General features: G+C 38.0%; 1 protein-coding gene across 12 annotated transcripts in view; it reads left to right on the plus strand.

The window, feature by feature from the left end:
* GNB1 (G protein subunit beta 1) overlaps positions 1 to 24525 on the plus strand; it is a 45369-nt gene that overhangs the window by 10531 nt on the left and 10313 nt on the right. For 5 of the 12 annotated variants that reach the window (XM_040533204.1, XM_040533215.1, XM_040533216.1 and 2 more), the window contains exons 2-6: positions 14775 to 14882; positions 18713 to 18751; positions 20046 to 20152; positions 21956 to 22019; positions 24127 to 24289. In XM_040533204.1, the coding sequence (XP_040389138.1) occupies positions 14826 to 14882; positions 18713 to 18751; positions 20046 to 20152; positions 21956 to 22019; positions 24127 to 24289 (430 nt within the window). In that variant the 5' untranslated portion in view covers positions 14775 to 14825. Of the gene's footprint in view, positions 1 to 4424; positions 4568 to 4655; positions 4725 to 6431; positions 6495 to 7929; positions 7982 to 14774; positions 14883 to 18712; positions 18752 to 20045; positions 20153 to 21955; positions 22020 to 24126; positions 24290 to 24525 lie in introns of those variants that run through there. The other 7 variants (XM_040533203.1, XM_040533211.1, XM_040533206.1 and 4 more) reach the window with 3 other exon arrangements.

The raw sequence follows: 24525 nt of genomic DNA on the forward strand, positions 1-24525 counted from the left end.
GCAGACGGTGGCACAGACATCTGCTGTTCAGCTGCCTCGCTTCATGATCCAGCCTGTTAAAGAAACCCGGATGGCAAATAGTACTCGGCCATGCACCGTGCTGTAAAACTGATAGTTCAGCTTCTAGTTAATGAGCAGCTCAGCTCTTGCAGAAGATGACGGAACTTAGAAGCAAACAGAGGGGGAAGCTGGAGCTGAGTACAACTACAGCCATGTTGTTCACAAGTCAGTCGTTAATATTCCATGTAAGGCTACAACAGTCCCCGCTTCTATCTGTAAAGGACCGGGACGATTGGTGCATTGTCTGCTACAGTTGGTGTGTTTTCTTTTTTAAAAACACGCTCAAAAACACCTTTTCCCTCACCTTCCTCCCCACAAAAAAACAACAACAAAAAACACACAGTTTTGCACAACAGTAGTGTTCAATGACTCCAAGTAAGCATGAAACAGCGACTGTAAAGTGTGTGTGCAGAGGATCAGGAAATAGGTGCAAAAATGTGAAGGTTACAGGCCTTTGTTAAACATGCTTTACTTTCCTCACCTGGCACGTATATTTTTGTCTTCTGATATGTCCGGTTTTCTTTGTCTTATGTAATTCCCACCCTGGCCCATAATCCCAGCGGATTTATTTTTTCTATTACTGTGTTTTCCTCTATATTTTTATCACCTACCCAGATTCATTCTATCTAGAGGAATACAACTGCGACCTAGCCTGATGCCAGTTTTAAGAGGGTTAATGCAGTACTGTGGAACACGGAATGTCCAAGGGTGAAAGCGTGTATTTCCTGTTGCACCTTTGTGCTTTCTCTGGCGGTGCTGTCCCTGAGTTGTACTTGAAGTTTACATTCCATATCGGCATTAAGCATTGTTGCATTGTCTGTTCCTAAAAAAACATTCTCGGTCCTACTGGCTTTAAAGTCACCTGCGTTACCCTACTTTTCAGTCCATCAGCCTTGTTTTTCTTGTTGCTGTTCTCCTGTACCTGAACTGGTTTTATATCAACGGTACATATCAAAATACAGCAATTGCTGGGAGAAATCAATGAGCTACTAGGAGGTATAAATCATTGTTATCAAAACTAATGGAACTGCTTGCGCATTGACTAAAGATGGATTATGTTGATTGCAGGGCTAGAGAACAAAGTATTACTCAATCTATTTTGGGTAAAAAGATTATGGAAGTCATGCTATATTTTAATCTCTACTTGAGTATTACTTCATGTGTATAGCAGATACAAGATTTTTTTTGTTGGTTTTAAGTATAAATACTCTTATTATCTTCAGACCGGTGCTGGAGAGTGGTTATTTCATGGTATAGCATAGTTTCTTTCTAATAATGCTTTGTTAATCAAGATAAGCGTGCAGTTCAATCATCTACATTTTTATTTCAGTGAAATAAATGTATTTATTGATGAGAGCAGAAGGAAGAATCGTGTTAGTGAAGTACTTCTCCAGGACCGGATCCTAACAATGAAAACCATTTTGGGGGGATACTCTTTGGTCTGTATGATAAAGCACAATTTTGACTTGATAGGATTTAAATTATCTTTCTGCTTCTAAAAGCAAATTGTTTTTCATTGGTGTTATAAGGACCTCACTGTCCCGTAAGACAGGTAATCTTGTGAATATCGACTGAAATTGGTGACTACATGCTTGGAAGAAAGGAGAGTGCCTTCAGAAGCAAAATTGTCCATAAAAGAGTGATATATATGTGTAAATGGCTTGCTTAGCTCAAGGATAAGAACTTGTTAATTAGATTGGGTCTTTCTACTAATTTTAAATTGACTTTTAAGGATGCAAAAAGTAACGTTGCTAAACATAGCATCCTGAAAGTTGGTCAGTTGCATTCTTTAAAGGGTGAAAATAGGAAGCAGCTCGTTCTCCTTTGACTGAGTTGACTCTTTACTAGCTGGCATTTGTAGGATAAAATGGATGATTCAGCTTCTGTTGATTAAAATAGTTAAGCTGAAGTTCATGGAAATAAAGAATGCAACAATAGGAAGTTCTCATTTTTGTTGCTCGTACTTGTAGAGTCTTACTGATTTTATTTTATTTTCACTAGTATTCATTCTTTAGTTTCTTTATTGTAAATAAGTGATCACATGGCCCGTTCCCTCCTCTAATAAAATAAATACTGTAGAGAAGATCCTAATGTACCTCCTGATGTCACTGTAATGGTAATTCATGTATTGTTTCACACATTTTAGTAGTGTTGAGCAGATAAATTGGAAGATCATGCGAACCTATTCCGATAGAGACGTGTTGGCAGCAGAGCTGAGAGCAGTATTGTTTGGGCCTTCGGAAAATCCGTGCTCTCATCTTACCCTGTAACTGTCAGTGAATGTCAGTTGATCCGCTTGATGGATTTTATTGTGATCTTAAGGATTTTGGTAAGAGGAGATGGTGTAATTGCCTACCTCAATGCCCGTTTTTGCAACTAGCCATTCATATGCCTGTTTGACATTATCTCGTCGCATGTTGTGCTCCCCTGAGCACCTGCTGTGGAGTTGCTGAGGGAGAATTTGAAGAAATGATCATGATAAAATACGTCAGTCTTTGTGAGGACTCATTGAACACAAGTCACAGAAAATGAATTCAAAACCTGCTGGAAAATCGATATCTCAAAAATACTTGTGCTAGTTGTGTGTTAGGGAGATGGTGTTTGGATCCAGTAATACTTGGTTAGATATTACCCCCTTTAGAGCTGTTGCCCTGTTTGTGGCAATAATTCTGACTAGGAAGAAAATGTGTGTGTGTCAGTGGTGCTACTGTTGGTGTAGGGTGGAGATAGCTGTATTGCACATGCTCTGCTGTGCTTGGGTAAACACTCTGGTCAATTTACAAATGAAGTGAAAATGCTCCCCAAAAACCTGGAGGTTAGTGGTGAGAGTCAAAGGAAACAATGAAAGATGATGATTGAAGTTAGAACCAACTGTTTGGTTTCTGTAAGGCTCTGCAGATAGAAGCCTCTAGTCATTTTTATGTTGGGTAATTAACAGTAATATATTCTCCATCAGTGCTGACTTGGATTTCTTTTTCAGTGTGAAAGAGAGATGACGGGTAGTACATGACTGAAAAAAAAGTGCTTGGTTTTGAATAAGGAGATATTTTATTACACGACAATTTTCAGAAACTTTTTTTTCTTCTGATATAGCTAGAAATTTATGTGCAAACAGTTCTTAAGTTTTCTCGACTTACTGTCTTTTAATTGTAAGGTCAGGAAAGAGGACAGCCAAAAATTCCCTGGCCAGTTTGATGAAGTTGATGCAGTTTATTGATAGATGTGTTGCTCTTCAGGAGTAATTGCATATAGGTAACTTCGGGGGGGAAAAAAAATAAAACTGGAGTGTTTTGGCTTTTGACATTCTCAATTTAAAAATGTTTGTTGAAAACTGGTACTGAACATCAGTAATTTTTGTTCTTAAAACAAGTTAGCTTCCTATGCCAGCCATTTAAAATACTTTTAAATGTGAATTTCTTCCAGAACAAGGCAGAAAGGATGTACTTAGAAAGCCTTTTAACTTGGATTGCTAAAGCTACAATAGTTATTAATATTGAACTACTTTAAAGATCTCATAAGACCCCTGTTTGGAAAAGTATGTTTGCAATAGTCAGTTCTTCTATTTGTTTATGTAAATTCTATGCTGCATCTAGAATTAAGATTTTTAATAACGTACCTAGCTTGCAGATGAATTTAGAAAGGATTAATGAAATGACCTGTTACAGGCCAGATTTTTATGCTTAAATATTGCATCAGTATGATTTTTTGAAATGTAGGTCATGGGATTAGCATCTGGAAATGTGAGTATTTTGGCAGTAGGGCTCTTGTCTTCCGTGAAGGCAGCTTGAGTTCATTCACTGTTGGTGGCAGGAGCTGGGCCGCTGCGCTGTCGGGCTGTGTTAACGCTGTTCCCTGCCGATCAGTGTTACATTTTAAGAGAACGGCAAACTACTGTCAAGGCTTATTTTCAAATACTTCTTAAATATAGGCAATGATGAGTCCTCGGGTCTTAGAAAATCTGGGCATGCAAGCAGAAGCTGGTGGATTATGCAAAGCAGATGGAGGTGGAGTTGGGTGATCATTCAGTAGACATGCTGTACTGCGTGGAAATAGCCTGTGACACATCGAGGATTTTGCACATAGAATTTAACTTTTTATGAATTAGTTTGTAACACATTTGGAGGAGACAAAGGTAACATTTTCTGAGACAAATTTAATTTGGGACTTCAAATGTGAAACCGTCCTAATGAATGTGGGCTTTGCAAGGCATTACAAGGTTTCCATATTAGTTACAGCTGGTTTCTACCATGAATTTTCTGAACTAAAAGCTGAATTATTTTTTGCTGAGCACTAGAAGCTATGTATGATGTTTTTTTCACTATTATTAATGTTACTTACTGTGTGTTAAAACTGCTGCCCTCACAGCTTATTTGAAGGCAGACTGATGGAAGGCCACGTTGACTGGTCAGACTGTTTTGTGTAGATCTTTTCGGTCTCGGTTTTTCTGTTTCATGTGCTGTTCTGTGTGAGCAAAGCTCCAGGATGAAGGAATGTAGCCAGAACTTCAGTAAGGCCCTAGAACCGAGCTCTGTTCCTTACCCAGTGTTCTTCCAGTGTTTCATGCTGCTTTGAGTAATTTTTTTTTCCTAATGCAGTGTCAGCAGTGGAGGAAAAGTGCACAAATCCCTACTGGAGGAAAGTGTTTTCCAGATTTCTGGAAACAGGTAAAGAAAAACAAAGGAAATGTCACTTGTGATGTTAAAGTTATGGTCAGCTCTCGAAGGAGCAATATCCATACAGATATCGACATCCTTCAAAGCTTTTTGCTGTCTGATAAAGCTGCTTATGATGAAAGTTAGGACCAATCCATCAAACTGAGGGTAGTTTTGTGTGTACAGAATAGCACTGAAACATAGCTTTACATTTCTGACTTCTGGTTGCTGTTTCCCAGTGGCATAACTGGGATTTTACGTTGTTGGCAGTGATTGGGAAAGGTCACGTGATCTCTTGGGTTTTAAGATACTGTTCTGTGATAGTAATCAGCTATGTAGTGTGTAAGAAATAATTTTAATAAAGGAAAGTAGCCTCCAATTACTAGTGTTACTGCTGTTATCTCTGCCATGTAGCTTGATACGTTAGTGTGGTGGTAAGTGCTGGGTGCCTGGAATGAAGCATCCTAAAGCAGTGAATGTCTGCCCGTGTCCAGCCCTCCTTGCTGGGCGTCCCCTTCACATGGGTGGGTGTTGCTAAGGGAGATGGATTAGATCAGCAAAGTGACTTCATTTGAAGTGTTTTTTACCTTAATAGTAACGCTGATGGTTGCTTGCAATCTTCTATTAGTTTGGGTTTGTTTTTTTCCTCTAACGGAATCGTCGCTGAGTGCCTTGGCTAACCCAACCTTATGTACCAGTCTTGTAGGAAGATGGTTTATGCAATCATTTAAGATTGAAGTGGCATGATGGTTGTGGAAACTTGATTTTACTAGTGTTGACAGAGATCTAATTTAAATTACATTGATAAAACCCCTCGTCAGCTGCCTTCGGGCTGGGCAGCTCTCAGCACCTCCTCATCAGAGCAATGCTCCAATCCCTTCATCAACTTCGTGTCTTTTGGCTGGAGGCTCTCCAGTAATCTGGTGGGTGTTGGGGTTGAGAGAGTTTGAAGCGAAGTTGTCACCTCGGTGTAACTACTTCAATACATTTAAATTAAAAGCCATGAGACTGACAGCAGTGAGTACCTGTAGGGAAGCTTTACCCAGAAGTTACGGTGCTTTTGTCCTCTGAGAGTTGCTGCAATTTTTTCCTTTTAGTCCGGCTGCTGTGCAGAAGGCTGTGGGCAAGGGGACCCTGGTTGTTCCCCCAGCTGTCTGTGGGGCTGGCTGACCTCCAGGTGCTTTGGTGTAATGGTGTAACCACTTGAACCATGCCTGAAGCATTCTGCGGTACTTTGTTCTCTCCTGTTTTAGAAGCCCTAGTTCCTGATGCTGAGAACCTCAAGCTGTCAGCTAAGCAGGGCTATAAGGGCTGATTAAGGCAGTGTATGAAGTACAAGAATTTCTTTTTAATTTTTTGCTGAGCCAGTACTGTGGTGTGATGAATGAGGTAGCCTGTAATTTACATGTTGCTTTTACCAGGCTACATATTATCTAAAAATGGAAAGCTGTGGCAATTCAAATCTCTCTCTTAAGTGGTTTGCCTACTTTTGTTCTTAAATGAGCTCCATCTGTAACGCAGAATTGAAGATATCTCAGTGCCAGGCTTGCATTCTGCAGGCATCACAGGATGCTTTTTCAGCATACCTAGCTGAAAATCTAACCTGATTTAAAAGAATAAACTGAATTTTGTGGAAAAGTTTGCTTTATGCTTCCTTACTCTTCTTGCAGGCTGCTTAAAGTAGCTTTTTTGTTTTGTTTTTGTTTTTCTTTTTTGCAGAAAGCATATGAAATCTGCAACACCTCTCCTGCATTAATGAGGGTGCAGCACAGGACAATAATGGTGTGTGTTTTGGCCTTTGCTCTTGTGTATTCTGTGCGCTGTTAGTGTTCCAGTGTAATTTTACTTGTTGACGCTTCAGGTAATTCTCTCAGAATTCCACTAGATTTCATGATGTTTGCAGTGTGGATAAATTACTCTGTGAACTTTTGAAAGATGAATAGTGGTTCTTTTTTTCAGATGTTAAAACAGTCATGTCAGACGTGTTTGTTTCCTTAGGGGTGCCGGGAGGGGGAAGAAATTTGGCCTCCAAGCGTGAGTTACTGTTTTATGTCTGAAAGTGTGGTGTTCTGGCAGTAACAAGCAAAACTGCTTACGCTGGGAGTTTCATAATCACAGTACTAAACTGTTCATCTATAAATGGGCTTGGATGAGGATGACCCATATCCTAAGTAGCTTAACCTCCATACCGAGCGCTGAAGTAGGTGGTAAATTTTCCAGCTAATAGTGAACTGTAAAATCAGAAACTTGCATTGCATGTTAACGTTTCATTTTTAAGTATATCAAGTTGTAGACTGGCCTTCTGATTTAAGATAACTTTGCTTCATTACGTTCTTGCTTTATGCCTAAAATAATCTTTCGCTGTCCTGATGCAGTGGGTTTGAAGATGTACACTCAGGTTTCCATTGACGTGACTCGTGGCCCTTGTCTTGCTCTGTGATAGGAGAGATCCCAGCTCTTTCAAATGTATGCATAGTTGTGAACAGCCCAAATCATGGGGTGAATGATAATCATTACTTTGTGCTGCCAAAGGAAGAAGTCTGAAATTTCTTGAAGCCTTGTCAATTTGCTGTGAAGCCAATTTGTATGTTATGTTGTTAACGTCTTCCAGAGTGCAATGTGTTAGTTCTTTAATATGCCAATTATTACTTTTTCGTATCTTCAGTGGTTAGAAGTTGTTGCCCTTCTAGAGGGAAGGGTGTTGTGCTCTCACTTGAGCGCATTAGTAGGAGGTTTATGTAACTTCTTTTGATAAAATAGATATCTTGATATTTAACTGTGCTTGGAAAGCAAGCATACCTCAGGAACAGTATTGAGCAGAAATCATTTCAGTGCTTTGAAAATGTACATTTTGAGGGGCGCTTTGTATGGCAGAGAAAATTCCAGTGCTGTGTGAGTGAGACAGTGTTCTGTCATAACCCTAAACACTGTAACAGTAGGGAATTCTGTATTGCTAGGGGAGAGAAGAACTAGTGGTCTGAGGATTGCAAGAGTTTTATTTAAAAAGAACATTAAAAACTTCTTGAGCAAGTCTTTTGGTTATGGTAATGTTACTACTGAAGCAGTTGTACTTCTTCTTCATGAAGACAAGCCAGCTGTTCACATTAAGTAACAAAAACTATCTCTGCCTTGATAGTATTGGAATTTCTGCTAAATTTGTTAAGAAATTTAAGCTATTTCTTAATCATTGGACTCATTCTGATGTTTTTCTTTTCAGAATTTACATGTTTGACAGCAGAAGTTGGCTTTCTACTGTAGTAAGAGAAAATGTAAGTAGAAGAATAAGGTAGTTCCTTTTTTCTAGTGCTTGAGAAACTTGTACTATTTTTAAAAAGTGGCTAACCATTTTTTTAGCTATTTCTTAGTCTATGCAAGTCTACCTATTTTCAACTGTAGTATGCGTGCTCTTATGTCAACAGGAAGGATTTTAAAATGGCCAGGAAACTTGCTAAATAATAGATGTTAGTGCCTGCCTGCCTTCAGAAATGGAACTGGCAAAGCCAGGGGGAGACCATAGATGAAACTGTTTCATCTCAGTAGGGCAGGGAACTGTAATAAAAAAGATGATTAGAACAGTTATTCTCTCATGAATGAAAAATTACTTATCAGCCATGTTTGACAAAACAGGGCCAAATTTCTTGTTAGCAAAGTGGTTCTTTGTCAGACCGTTCTTTTCAGTCTTCCTGTATTAAAGCAGAAGCAAAAAGTTTCAGTGTTTATATTGTGTAATTGTAATTGCTACTAATATTCTTGGAAAAGTGGAACTTTCATTACCTTCCCGACTATTAACTAAAAATGATTTTGCGTCTTGCAAAGCCCTTTAGTCTGTGGTGAGCATTACTGGTTAGTTGTGTGTTGAATAGAAAGAAGTTTTTCAGTTAGATTTTTTTTTTCCATTACTAGATACTCAGCTATTTTTCAGAAAGCAAGCAACAAGCTAACCCATCTCCTGAGGTGTTCTCTAATAACTTGTGTTGGTCAACCCTAGACATCTTCTGTGTTCTTTTTTGGAGGTGTGGAAACTGGAACTGAACTTAGTGTTCCAGGTGCAAACAAACTGTTGCTTCACACAATGGCATTATGATATTGCCAGTATTTTCTGCCCTATTTTCTATGTAAGCTTTTGTTCTGTTTTAACCAGTACGCTGTAGTAAGCCAGCGTCTTTGAGCTATCCAGCACATGCTTGTTTCCTTCAAATAAAGCTTCTATCGCAGAAGCTTGTGATCCCATCCCTTTCTTATATCTGCAGATGTGTACTTGGGTCGGAAGGCACCTCTGAGTGTTTGTCTTCTATTTGGAACATGTAAATGGTAGAGTGAACACCACAAATTTGTACCACAGGCAATTATGATCTTATTTACTGTGTTTTCTGTGGAATAAGAGTCAAATAGGAATCAATATGTACTTTGTTTAAATAATAAAAAAAAAATCTATAGCTTTTCAAAGTCTATACGATGCCAAAACACTGGAACTGACAGTGGATTGCGTATAATTCCTTTGTCATTGTGAAAACGTACAAGCTGCTGTGCATGTTACTAATAGGATTTATAGTATCAGATAGATTAGCACAGCTTCCTTTAATCAGATGACCTGCTATGAGACTGTCGGGTAGGCATAATGTGAAGTCATTGTTAAAACTGTAAAGTTTTGGCTCTGTTTTCACAAGTGATGCATGTTTTGGTGGTTTTCTTTGGCTGTTTCATACATGCTGGAGTGATGTGTATTAGCAGGAAAGGTGTTGAGGGAACAAATACCAGACAGCGTGTTCGTTTGGGAGAAAGTTGATTTAGCTACCCTTATGAAATGACTATACTCGGGTAATGCTTCAACAGTATAAATTTCCTTCGTGTTACCAGACTTCGCTTCAACAATGTCCTGATGGTTTTACTTGTTAGATTGTACTCCTGTGCTGTAAAAATACCTTGTAGCAAACAAAGTTTGGCTGCCAAGGGGTAGACCTTTCTAAATATTTGACTTAGCTGTGACTTGAAAAATCAGTGGTCTCTTTTATCTGTGGAGGTTATTCACAGGACAGGGTATTTAGGAGAGGATTGAATGTTCCATCTTCTCTATAGGAATGGTGTGGGAAAGGAAAATAAAAATGAACTATTTTGTAAGGTTTGCTTCATTGCTCTTATCAGGTAGTTTTAGAGAAAAATCCTATTTACCTAACTCAAGGATATACGTTTGGATGAGTTCTGTTGTAATTCAGTAGAGGTAAGCACTAGCCTACATACAAAAGTGATGGTATTAATGATATCTCAGTTCCAGTAACGGCTTCATTGTATAAACAGCTTGAGCTCTGGAAAGGATATTAAAGCTGTAGCAATGAAATGAGTGGGTTTGAGTTCTTCCTTAGCCCTTTAATTGTTCTGTCACTGTTTTCTGAGGGGTGAGCTTTATCTTTAAATGAGAGTTGTTATACTGGGATCCTAAACGTATCTCTGTTTGCAGGAAGTATTTGTAAGTTTTGTAGATTTCATAAAGTTTTCTATTTTTTCAAAGATTCTGTGCAGAATCTTCTATTGTTCAATATATAATTGACTGCCTGTCTTATGTGGCATAGAGAAAATTGAAAATGGAAATTTGAGATGAGTGATGTGATACATCCTTTTGACATAACTGAGTTGCAAAGTTTATCATGTATGGAGAGTAACAAGTGAGCTGTAGACAATGCTTGGTTTTCCTAGGTGGGAAACGGGAAAGTGACTCTTCTGTGGGTAACTTGTGAGAAGAGATTAGAGACTTGTGTCATTTGGAGTGGTGAGGAGTAGTAAACTGCCTTGCAAGTACGCGTATTATTGTCCCTAGCAAGAAGAGAATTATCTACAAGGTATACTTGTCAACAAGATTAGGGGGAATTATTAGGCTTAGAGCAGAGACACTTAAGCACTTCAGCCTGTGGAAAGGTCTTGAGTGAGTTCAGCAAAGTGAACGTGTTATTCTCGAGAAGCCTGCCTTCAAGAACACAGTAACGTATTCAAAGGAAAGTGAGGTAAGCATGAGCTTGACTGTTACCTATTTCTTCACATCTGTGGTGATAATTTAGAAAAGAGGAATGTGGAACTTGAGTAGTGACTTCTGGCACGAGGCTGGCTTGACTTGGAAATTAAGTAACTTCCTTCAAAACACCAGAAATAAAAGCATCATCCTTATCAAACTTACAGTTTCTCTTGGAAACCTTATTTTAGAATGTAGTTAAATGCTGTTAGAATGTGCCAAGGAGCAAGAGTATATTATTTCATGATGGTAAATTGTGCTTGCTTCAGATGAGCATAAATCCTGTATTGAAGTTTCTGCTGCTTCAGTCTGTAATATGAATAAATCTGTATAAAAGTTTCCTGTGTATCCAGAGTGCCAGTAGGTGAAAACATTTTCCCATACAGTTAACTGACCTTACCTGTTCCTGTTCTTTCAAAGGTTGTCATTTCTTTCTCCTTTTTTAATGCTGGGTACTAGTAATCTGTGCTGATTTACTGTACAGCTAGTACAGAAATTCAGATGAGGATGAAAACCACAGGTCTTGTATTTTTGGCGTAAATTTAATTGCATAAGATTTAATGTAAAAGAAGTGGGGAAATGGCCAAGTCGATGGGCTGGTTGACCCATAAATTTTACGGTCTGCTTCAGAACACTCCTATATTTTGATGCCCTTGGCTTCATTAGGATTTTCATTTCCTGAGTGTGAGTGAGTTCAGGCAAGTTGGCAGGAATTAGAACTTCCTGTTGATGTTCAAGCAACAAAGACTACAAAGAGAATGTGGAAATCTGGTTTAAACAATTCCTATTGATGCTGTGTCAGAAATGCAGTTCAGAGTTTGGAGCTGCTTGGAATGCTGAAATGTTAACTTAGAACATCAGCTGTAAAAGCGTATTTAACTTCACCTTGCATACTTGCCTACGGATACATGGTATTACAGGTTGGGAAGACTTCCAGGGTTATAGGCACTTAGCTACAGATCGTCATGCAGCAAATACTGAAGTGTGAGTTCTAGCAAGTGATTGGAAGTCAAGATCCACGTACACATGTCTGGCTAAAGGCGTTCGTTAGTTAGGTTCTGTTTGTTTTAATTCTTAGGGGGCTTTGAAGGGGTTTGGGCTGTTCTGTCCTTCCATAAAGTGCGAAGGAAATGGAGGCAGAGTCCTGGTGCAGAGTGCTGTCTTGAATTGGATGCGAGAGTTGGGAATGGAGGCTCTGTGGAGTTACTGTATTAGACATTTCAAAATGTCATGCAAGTTTTATTTGTGTGAAGAAGGGCACGCATCTGCCCAAGTTATTGTGCCATCCTATCAACTGCAGGCTGTGCCTGACTTCCTTTCGGTTTCTTACATGTCTGCATCAGCGTTACTGCTTCGGTGCTACCACTGGTCAGAAAACACTCGGCACGATCTGGCTTTGCCACTTGCAGCAGTGCCCATCTGTGCGTGCAGTATTAAGCAACGAGGCACAAGCATGAAATAAGCTTCTCTGACATGGTTTGAACTCCTGTGTGTATGCAAATGACCCGCGATGAAACTACGAGGTTCGGTTTCTGTCAAGTGAACTTTCTCAATGTGTTTTTTCTTTTTTTTCTTTTACTAGGGTTAGTGTTCATCTCCTTAGACTTCGTTCTATTCCATACAAAGATTTTTTTTTTTTTTACTTAAATGTGAGAGGATTTTATTGCATAGTGCACAAGCTCTGGTAAAAATCAATTGGCACTATTTTAAGCTTTCTGTTACAGGAGGACATACCTGCTTTGACTGACATTAGATTATTCACCCTATTATATTTTTAAGTAAAGCTGCATGTAAATCTTCAGTGTAATTACCTGCAACTCTGCAGCTGGAATTGTGTGTCCTAAATCTTTATCTTAATCCTGTCATTGAGTTGTTCTGACCTTGAGCAGAACGTTTAAGTTTTGGATTGTAACTTCTTTCCCTGTAATAGGGGTGATGCCATCTTTAAAGTCTTTGTACTCTGCCTGGAGAGGCTGGTATTTGTTTAGTGGGAGTTGGGCTATTTATTAACTTAGGGAATGGCAGAAATAAGATATTAAAAAGCTGAAAGATCTGAGAATTAGTTGCAGTTTCTTTTTAAAAATAGTTTAATTCCTTTGACAGGAGTAGTGCATGCTAGTTCATAGTAGGGCTGGACCACATAGGAGCTGTAGACTGTCATGAACCTGTGCTTAAAAACTGCAGGCAGACCCAACTGCGGGGTGTTATGTCTTAAATTTACAGGGAACAAAACATCTTGAGAAACAGACAAATGTTCAAAAGAAAGAAAGGTGGTTAGGGATAATAAAACACTCTTGACAGGTTTTGTCTTAACTGGATTTTGGACTAAGCTGAACAAGCAATCTTAACAGGGCTTAAAGGTGACCCTGGAAGCAGAAGAGAGAAGGAGACCTAGTTTCGCAATAAAGTGAAGGGCTTTGAAGTTGAACGAATGGAGGCTTTGAGAAAGAAACTAACTGAAATTGATTCTCTAAAATATTTGGGGTCTAAGCCAAGAGTGTAAATTTGTAAATGATTATATGACAAGATAAGACGTGTAAATTCCATAAGGTCCTCAGTTTGGTATACTAGCAAAGAGAGCTTGGAGTTGTATTGGGTTGTGTGGGATAGCACTATTTAGGGAATGCCAAAGCTTTAGCTCTTGAAACTTTTTCTTAGATAGTGATGTGTGCTCTACTGCTTTAAGTTGCCTTCACAGTATGTTCTCCCCTACTCTGATTAGGTAAAAATTTGGAAGTTATTCTCATCCTTCCCCTTGGGAAGGACTGCCTAAGAGCTTTAAAAAAAAAAAAAAAAAACCAAACCCTCATGCTTGCAAAGATAAATAAGCTGATTAAATCTTAACAGAATAATATGTAAAACTGCTAGCAAAGCATTTGCATTATTTAATAGTAAAAGGTCAGTTCTGACTAATAAAATGTTCTCAAATGACTACCGGTAGTATATTTTTATAAACTTTAGGTGCTCTATGTAGTATTTGAAAATGGATCTAATACCTTGTTTCACAGTAAAGTGCAAACTTTATTAGCATGCTTCTTCAGCTTTTTATATTGATGTCAGGCAGAGCTTTTTAAAACAAAAAGTTTAGGTACTGATGAGTTTAGTATAGAATACTAGTGAGAATGCCAACATTTTGACAGTGTGAACATGCCAGCATCTTTTTGGAACAGACTGGAAGATACCTATATGCCTATTGTATGGGAAAATGGTCCAATAACTGAGGAACTATATATGGAATATTTGGGAGGGGTCAGTGATGATTGCTTTATTGAGCCTTTATGTTTTTGGCTGCAGAGTACAGTGACAGAGCGATACGTTAGTGAGTGATCTGGGACATATCAATGCTAGGAAAATCAGGTGTTGGTGGGGAGAGATGGCAGTGGGCAGTAGTTGCTCAAACTCTTCCCAGCACCCTAACATTCAAAAAAAATACTGATTATATTGTGACAATACATTAATGTTAGAATTCTGTCTGGGAACTCTCAGGGTGATGTTTTAGTAATTGACAAGTAACAACTTGGACAACATTAATGAACTATCTCCTTTTATATAGATGTTAGAACAGCATTTCTCATAACTGCTGTGTTTTGGACAGAGTTCACAATAGGCCTTTTTACAGCCTTTTGCAATTGCTTCTGTCAGTCTCTAAATACTTCCAATTCTTATTCTTTGACAGTGGGATTCCTTACTCTATTAAGTCCTACAGAGATATCTGAATTTTGCGTTTAACCTTTGTATTATCCGCTGGTAAAACTGAGTTTATACAAAGTTAAAACATGAAAATATGAATGAAAGAAAAGATGCCAAGAATAGCGGCCTGGAAGAAAAAGGATAAGTCCAAATTGTATTTTATTTACTGTGACTGGAAAAAAAAAAACTAAGCACGCTCCGTGTTAACACCATATTGTGAAGAGTTTTCAGGGAAAATCACTTGTATTTCAATGCTGATAAACCAATCACTGCCTTTTTAAAGCACTGTTTGAGATAAATCAAAGGACTGTCTTCTCATAATTTTAAGTTATGACTTCTTCTAATTCTCGTTACTGTCACCTGTCTTTCAGATTTCCGGTTGTCTCAGAGGTGGCAGCGAAGCACACCTTTAGCACAGGAAAATGAGTGAGCTTGACCAGTTACGCCAGGAGGCTGAGCAACTGAAAAACCAAATCAGAGTATGTATTGTTTCACAGTAGAGATGAATGATGATTTGTGTATCTTGAGGATGACAGAGATGGACAGAAATGATGTATTAAGCGGATGTGTTGGATGTTTTCACAGTGTTAAAGTTAGTCGTGGATATTTAGAAAGTGCAAGCACATATAAGTACTTTAGATTACTTTTTGGTTCTTGATAGTGCTCAGAAAATGATAGCTACACAAATCCACAAAATGTACTAGATTAAAATGAACAGTTAATGAAAATTTTCTAAGCCAGATCGTAACAGTTTTTTCCCTTTTATTGGAATGTTTATTTCGCATTCTCTTTTCAAGTGCACTTGTGAGGAACCTAGCTAAAAGAACAAATTTGGGGCAGTAAGTTGGTTCCAGATATTGACCTCATACTAAATAGTTAAATGGTAATTCAAAAACATATGCCTTGTTAAACTTCCAGTAACCCTGTGAGAAAACAAGCTGAAGAATGAAGATGATGAAAACTTCCTGAGCATGGTTAAAGGTTTACATAAACTGTATCTGTGGACTGTCTTGTGAAATAGCAGTATTTAGATGAAGATTATAGCAATGTAGTACATCTTTCTGAATAGATGGTGTCTGCTCATTTTCTGTTACTGAATAAAAGAAGTAGAGGGAAAACAGTCTATTTATTTAAAAGAACCATGTAGTCCAAATGACACTTGTTTTAGATTTAATTTGAAAAATGTATTATGAAACGTAACATGAACTGGAATGTTGTCAGTCTTGTAATTAATTGGGGAGGGGAGCATGATGTATGCAGAACAAAGTTTGATCCATTTTTCAAAATCAATTCAGTGATGCTAAATGATTTTAGTACGGACCAATTTTAAGTCTTCACCGATGCTGAGATTCACAGAGACTTTGGTTGAGGTCTCATGCTTCTGTAGGAGGGACGTCAAAGATAGAACAGCTGAAACTGCCTATTAGTTATTTCTTACTCAATGTGATTTCTCTGTATGTAACTAGTACTTCTTTCTGTGAAATTCTTTAGGAACTTGTTCTTTGAAGTAGGTTGATGGTAACAATGCTCTTACATATTGAAAGGAAAAAAAATCCTGTATAAAGTGATACAAAAAACTATTGGTTGTTTTTGTGCATCATAGCCTGTATTTCACAGAGCTTATCTTGAACATCTCAGCCTATGACAGAGGATTTTAATTAGCAGACTCTGGCTAAGGTTATGCCTGGTACGTTTTCCTGTCCCTTCTTGCATGTTCCTTCCATCAGTCTTCAGCATCTGTTCTCTGAATAACCAGTCATATCTGGTAGTGATCTGTTGCAAAGATCTGGGAAGATACAGTACAACAATAGAAAGAAATAAAATTTTCTGCTGTTGTGTTTGTTCTGAAGTCCTAGTCTTTAATCTAGGATATGTCAAAACTAAGTAAAATTATTGCCTGTCTCGGGTTAAGTTTGTAGTACATGCCTTCGTTGTTCCCTCTCTGTCTCAGGCCTTTCTCAAAACTTGTAGTATATGGGAAGTATTCTTTTATTGCTTTCTGGCTAGCCAGCCAACAGGAAGTGTCTAAACTGACTGCAAAGCTCATATTTGTCGCTGGTACCAAATGCTACCAGTCTCTAACTCCACAGAATGAAATCTGTGTGCTGCAGCACCATGCTTACAAGTCTGAGTATTTGTTCTTCTCATGGCAATGGAGTAAGTAGGGACAGACTTCGCACACAACAGGCGTAGTCCAAGAATACGTGAACTCCCTGTTCTCTGACAAGTTTCTTCATACCCTTCCACTTTCTCCTTGCCTGCTTTCCCCCACTTTAAAAAAAAAAAAAAGGGGGGGGGGGCCTTAGATGGTAGGAATTGTCAAAAGCTAGCTGACATGTCTTGGTTCAGATTTTGCCAAAAATTTTTCACAGCTATTTGTCCATGGCAAGATCATAAGGTACTTGCTTAGTCCCTCCTGTGTCAGTTTTGGCTTTAGTGTATGTCAATGTAGTTGTTCAGAGTGCATTTGCATGTTTACCATGTGAACGCAATTTGAAACTTAAGTGTATCCTTGCCAAAATTCATGAGGCTTTGATTTGAACCTAATTTAGAACAGGTGTTAAGCCATCTTACCCAGACACTGGCTCTTTTCTATTGGTTACAATTTCCCCCAAGATTGAAACCAAGGCATCTTCTCTTTCCCTGTAACATTCTATGGGGAGAATGTGGTACTCAGGCACTTCTATGGCTTCTTGTCCTCTACAAGCATGAGTTTCCATGTTCCAAGAAAAATTATAATGATAAAACCTAAGGCTATAATTTCTGAAGTCCATGTCCGCTGAGAATGCAAACTTCAGTGAGGTGCACAGTAAATTACTTGATACTGTTGTAAAGACTGAAGACTAGTCTAATGGATATATATATTGGCTTTTTTCTAAAACTGTATTTATTATCTCAGTCCCTTCAGATGTAAAAGCTGTATAGAAAAAGAGAATATAGTGTATTACTGCATGAAAACAAGCAAGAGCACTCTTATTATGGAGTAGCATTCATCCTGAAATGAGCATAAACCAATTATTAGTATGACAGTTTGCTTAGATGCTATTAGTTTTTGTTTAATACTTCTTTCAAGCGACAGTGTAGATCACTGGTTACAGCTTAAACTGAGTCCTGGGACAAGGATTTGCATATACACTGGTGCGCATGTGGGTGCACACGCACGCAGAGAGGATGTTTGCATGTGCTTCTTGAGCAGAGTTTGGGCAGGTGCTGATAACTACAAAACCATGTGCACTTCACAGGAATATCTGCACAAGCCTCTTCAATTTGTTTTCCCCACTGCTAGCCTGGAATAATTCTCTGAAGTTTGTGTTCCTAGGCAGAAAAAAAATCTACTAAGTCTGAACAAAAAGCCCCAAAGTATTTCCTCTGGAAAACTATTCTACTACCCAGCATTTCTTACAGCAAAAATGAAGTTATTGAGCTTGTTTTCTTTTTCTTAGACGTGTTTTTTCTACTTCCTTCTATGGTTCAGGAACTTTTGTCTCAGATTTTCATGGTTTCAGATAGTAGCTTTGTTGTTTTCCTCCATTTTTCTCCCTTGCAGTTGCATATACTCGTCTCATCTGTATCAGTCCATGTTGAGTTTTTGTCAAATTCTTCCTGATTTATCAGTTTTTCTGGTAAAGGGATATTCAAACAGCTGGAAAGCAAATGGGATTGCATCAGATCCGCATTAGGAAAAGGAAATTCAATATTGCTGAGCAGAAGATCCAAATTTTTTGTTTTTCCCTTTAATAACTTTTTTTTTTACTATTCGTAAGAAGAAAATTCCAGTTGTACACTTAGTGTCGTTAACTCTTGTTTACCACTTTTAGGTAGTAATGGAAAAGCTTTGTTTCTCTTCAGTATCTGCTTAAAATGGTTATGCTTATTTAGAGTTGAAATTGAAAAATCCCACATAACTAAAACAGCTGAGCCCCTCTGAGCTGATTCTGTTCAAGCAAGGTGCTGTTGTCTGACAGTTTGCTAACAAAAGAGCAATTTGTGTATCTAACGAGTTGAGAAATGGATGCATCTCCTGTATTCATTATTTATTTATGGAACATAGTAAATGCTGCATTTCATTATGTCTGTGATCTTTTTTTGGGGAATAGGTTTCATGACAAGGAAGTTTCAAATGCTCAGAATATTTTGACAGCAGTCTGTCATGTTATGTTCGTGCTGGGGTTAGGATGGGTCCCCTCTGGATAAGAAGCCAAAATGCTCTCTGAACCCCATTTTGTGAGGACTTGATTAACTTTACAAAACAGAAGTTGAGCACAAATAAATGTGCAGAACTTCCTCTGATTTCTTTCTTCTGTTGCAGGATGCTAGAAAAGCATGTGCAGATGCCACCTTGGCTCAGGTAAGCATTTAAGAGTTTTTAAATGAAAATCTGTCACCTTTATGAAAAGGAAATATGGTATAAAAAGATAAGTGAAGTAAATCTTGAAACCTGGGGAGAATTTAGTCTGCTGTGGATTATGTCATTGGCAGAGGTGACTAGTATTTGCTTGTTTATTCTTGCTACCTACTTCAGTCTGTTTACTTGAGAGTTTGCTAATAATCCATGTGTCTGATTTAAATGTGTTGGTACAGAAGTGACTTCTCAGTTCATTCATTTAAAATGTCACCAAAATACCAAGTAAAAAAGAGTAATACCAACATTATGTGAACATACGTATCTTAGTTTGTGAGGTACAGTGTTCCAGGTTGAAACATACAATTTTCCAGGGTGAAAGTATGCAAAAAAAAAGTCCAATCTCCCCCCCCCCCCCAAAACAAACAAACAAACAAACAAAAACCTTTCAGTATTATTAATAGGGGAGGTCCATCATGAAGAGTTGTGTAAGGGAAATGCTTTTACCTGTTCATTTGAGACCTGAACTGTTCTGATGGCCTTTGAAAAGAAGCAGAGACCTTTGCTCAAATGCTCTTGCTAAATAATTCTGCAACACAGAGACAGAAGAAGTATGCAAACTTTATCCATAAAACAAATTTGCAAACTCTTGGATTTGTTGTGATGTGTACTCAATATACGTTACTGGAAATGTGTGCTGTTTTAACCGATATTTTTCTCCAGGCTGGAGAACTCATTTATGTTAAACTTAACAGCCAAAGGACGGCTAAACTGATTACTTCCTCACTTTGCTATTCACCTATTCCAAAGCTTACTTCTATCTTCCAAAAGTTAAAATAAAACAGGAGTACTCTGAATTTAATATTCCAATATTTGGAAGGGAAGGTCGTCTGGATCTGAAAGCAAGTTACTTATTCATCCAACAAAAGTAGAGGCATGTCTAAAGCCCAACACATTGCACTCCATTGTAGAAAAAAAAAATTACCCAAACGGAGAAACCCCTTCCATCAGAGATCTGAAGTCTTAGAGGTCTAAGATGATACCACCAAAACAAAGTAATTTCGGATAGTTTCTATAAATGTTATAGAGAGGCTGCATCTAGAGCAGATCTTTTTGCTTGATAAATAAGCAAGTACTCCATAAAATAAAGTAACTGCTAGGCATTAAAAAATCAGTCAATATTCAGAATGTAAGACTTCCTGATTTACATTGCAATGCTCATTTAAACGTGATTATTTATGATGTGTTACTTGAAACTGTGTAGTGAAAAACTGAGGGTATGACACAATTCTAATTACAGATCACAGCCAATATTGACCCAGTGGGGAGAATTCAAATGCGCACTAGAAGAACACTCCGGGGACACCTGGCTAAAATTTATGCAATGCACTGGGGGACTGATTCCAGGTGGGTGTTAGTGATACAGAACTGGATCATTGGGCTTCACTGTGCTTTGGAAAGTTGAGTGCACAGAAATGTTATTTACCTGTTCTACCACTAGGAACCACTAGTTCCAAGAGAATTCAGGCAACCGGGAGAACTCAGAAACTATTAATATCACTTTTTTCTTCCTGACTTGCATATTTTTTTCATGAGAATAAATTTGTTGCCAGAATAGCAGTTATGTCTGCTTACCCAAAAAATATAGTTGTGGTACCACGTGAATTCTGAGGAAATGTGGTGATACAGCAGGTCTCACCATTTCTTGTTTTTTTTTTTTTTCCCCTTAAATTCTTCTTGCTAACTGCTAATGTTCAGTCTAGAGAGAAGCTAAATGATGCCAGTGTCAGCTACTTTCGTTTTCTTTTCTTTACAAGGATTTTAAGGCACACTAATGACAGCAAATCTTCAAACTTCAGTTAAGAGCCTGTTGCTGCTTCCTTGCAGGGATGGATAAATTCTTTTTCCCCTTACGAATTTTTAAGTTACGAGTAAGGAATTTTACAGCTAGCCTCTTTCTACTCAGAATAGAGTAGAAAGGAGGGTTGATATCATTAAAGTTACTTTTTATCAAATTTGTGTAAACAAGCTGTGTTGTGTGAAGGAATTGCACGAACTCTTATGTGTATGTGTACAGGGAAACCACTAAAACAAAGTAGCCAAGTGCTTAACAAAGTAAAACATGCATTATGTAAATGGAAAATAATTTGTGATGTTACACTTTCAGCTTCTGAATTGCTTAGTAATTAAAAATTGGAACGGACAATTGTTACATGATGAGTTAAACTTTGTAGGGTTTTGTGCCTTAGTTTTCCTATGCCTGTGAAAGAAGCTCATTTCTCACAGGAATGTGGAATTCATTACTTCTAGCACTCTTTGTTTTATCAGTTATTTAAAAGACAGGGATTCAATCTCTTGTCTGGCAAAAGTGCATCATAACAGCTGTAAAATATAACCTAGATCAAAAAAAAAAAGGCAAAGCCACACAAGCACTTCAGTGATTGCACTGCACTTTTCAGCTGGAAATGGTCAGAGAGGAAGAGGCATGGAACAAATTTGAATACTGTACTGGACTATTGTATCTGAATTTACTTAGAAAAGGCCAAGCAGGTGTTTCATGCAAGTATTCCCATCTATCTTTAAACATAGTAAAAGCATGTAAGAGAGTTCTGAACAATTAAATAGAACCTCATGTGTCAAACAGTTGCTGAGTGTGGAGTGAGGTGTTGATTTAAGAAATAAACTAAAAAAAAATCTTCCTACAGCTACCCCTTCCATTAGTGATATCTTCACTGCATTTCATTTTTATTTCCTTTGTATTTCAGTGCTGACATTGATTCAGGTTTTTTGGACAGCTTAAAATTTTAACTCCTGTCCTACAAACAGGAAAAGGGAAAACAAGTTGATGGTATAGATTCCCACTCAGTGAATCTGTGAAACCTGTGTCTAGAACACACAAGCACCAATTCCATGCGACATTTCTGCCTCAGTTTTCATGATTGAGATGCTTGTTACGTGGCGACCGTCTTTCTGAAATCTGAATGTGTGTACATGTTGGTGTCCCACCACATATTTGCACAATATTCATCACTTAAAGTTGATGGCATCCAAAATAATCTTTCTGGTGCTAATAACTAGAATTGAGTAATGACATGCTATACTTAAATGGTTTCAAGTACCTTGGTTTTGATAGTGGAGACAAAGAGGAACTTATTTTGATGGCAATTGTCTTCCTGCAATGATTGTGTTTACCTCCTGTTTCCTCTCTAGGCTTCTAGTTAGTGCCTCCCAGGATGGCAAACTTATAATTTGGGACAGCTATACTACAAACAAGGTAAGGTTAACTGGTGTGTTGCTATATAATTCAATTGTTAATAGAAAGGAAGGAAGGATCATCTGTCATGATTTTGGCTGCATTACTTTTGTAGTCAGAAGCCTAAATTTTGACTTTTCTAAACCAATAAAGAATATAGCAGTATCCTAAGTGTGTTGTGTATGAAAATGTGCACCACAAACAGAAAACAACAAAATAGTTCAAGGGACTGCTTTGATTTATTTTGATGCTGCAGAATCACTGATCAACAAAGAGCAAGAAGTAATCAGCATGTTGCACTAAAATAGAGGTTTAAGAATAGCCATGGTAATTTGTTGTCTGCAGTGAAGGATTGAAAGACCTGAAATATGTGAGTCGTCATTTCCTGGCTGCAGTCATATGATGCAGACGAGAATTACTTTTACTTTCACATGACACTGGTTGGTATTTAGTGGTTATAGTTACAGTTAAAAGGGCTAGCAACAGTTCGCATGCTGCCCCTTTGACTTCAGTTGGGAGGGATACTTAAGTCTTTCGGACACAGGAGCATGGAATTGACTTTTCCAAACAAATTTTCCTGACTTGGTTCATATCAGAGCCTTATAAGCAATTTTGTCCATGTGCATAAGCAAATGGCATGCTGCAGAGGGGAAGCAGAAACAAACACTTGCAATAGTAACTCCTAAAGCTGGGATGACTGGAATCTGTCAAGTTGTGAAATTATTGAATCCATAACTTTACTAAAGAATAATACTGTTTGCAGAATAAAAATAAACCTTCCGTTTTTTGTTTTTATGCTTTTTTTGACCCTAACCCCTAGGTAAATGTGTTTTAAATGACTGCAACAGAACTGGAAGATGCTAAAATAATCACTGTGCACCATTATTTCTGTATTAGTATCTCCTACTTTGATATAAATGTTAATTAATCCATGGCATCACCAAGAGGCAGAGAGCAGCTGTCTTATCTAGATGGAATGGAATCAGAGTTTGGTACCAGACGGATATTTTTTTTTTTTACTAGAATCAGAGATGGAACTCCTCAGCTGCTGGAAACATCTCTGCCCCCCCCCCCCCCCCCCCCCATAACTGTTGGCAAGATTGGTTCAGTGAAGTAGTGACTGAGTTGTGTGGGTTTTGTTGGTTTTGCTCTGTTCTTAAACAAACAAACAAAAAAACACCTGGAATTACAGCTAACAAATAGCTTGGTGTTAAAACAGTATTAAATTTGTCTGGGTAGCACCTGGAAGTAGTTGATGCAAAACATTTGAATGATAGCCTGCAGATGTTTTTTGGCCATTGCAGCACAGAGTGGAAGTAACACAGCTGTCATAAAAAGATCTTTTCTGCATGATAAGTGACTCAAGGTAAATATTCTAGGTAGTTCCGTGTTAGAAAACTTCTGAAAATGATCTGGTCATGTTGTTAGCACAGTATTGTTCTCTAACTGCTGATCACTGCTGCATCACTGCTAACTGTAGCAGTGGAGGAACAGGCACTAGTCTTTGCTATTTACTTCAGAAATGTGAGAGCATCGTGAATATTGCATGGGAGCTCACGATATACATAAGGATATGATCCCTTTCTCAGAGATGTTATGAACAAATTTGAAGGATGAATGCAATAAATTAACAAGATAGAAAATGTTTGGTTTCAATATTTTTTATAAAGTTTTGTTGAGCACAGAATGACAAGGAAACATGGGGAGTTATTTAAACACAAAGTCTGATTGCTTGCAGTGGATTTCCAAAGAAGGATTTAAATGGCAGTGAGAGTAGCAATTTCCTCACTTGTTCATTCACAGCATAGCATCTAAGCCTGGAATTGGCAGTTCTGCTGACTGTACTTGGAAGTCAATATTTTCCTGAACCTATTACAAACCAATAGTAATCAGAGCACTGAAATGAAATCATTTAGTTTTTACCAAAATTGCTGATTAAACTGAATTCAGGAAAGGCAAATCCAAGGTTTTAATTACATCATTACTCGGTCTTACAAGCTATTTATTTTCTTCTTGTGCTTTTGACCAAAAGATGTGTGGCTTGAGAGAGAGGGAGATGAAAACCTCCTGATGGGGAAGTACTGAATGAGTTGTTCTGCAGATGAAGGATTTAATATGTCTGTTTCAGGTGCATGCTATTCCCCTGCGTTCATCTTGGGTCATGACTTGTGCATATGCTCCTTCTGGAAATTATGTGGCTTGTGGTGGTCTTGATAACATCTGTTCCATTTATAACTTGAAAACTCGTGAAGGGAATGTACGTGTCAGCCGTGAACTAGCTGGTCACACAGGTAAGTACCTACCCAGTGATCTAAGTTGCCTAAGTACATGGTGCAGATTATTGTTTTTTTTAAATCTATTCAAGTTTCATTGGAATGTTATTTTACTGCCTGGTGTGGCATGGCTTTGTTAATAAGTTGTTCAAACTCTTCTGTGTATTAGTCCCTCTGCCGTGTTTTGGAATTTATCAGGAAGGGAGATGTAATTACAAAACACATTTTCTAAACAATTTTCTCCTCTTGCTTCC

The sequence above is a fragment of the Cygnus olor genome, chromosome 21 (genome assembly GCF_009769625.2).
Source record: "Cygnus olor isolate bCygOlo1 chromosome 21, bCygOlo1.pri.v2, whole genome shotgun sequence".
Classification (NCBI taxonomy): domain Eukaryota; kingdom Metazoa; phylum Chordata; class Aves; order Anseriformes; family Anatidae; genus Cygnus; species Cygnus olor.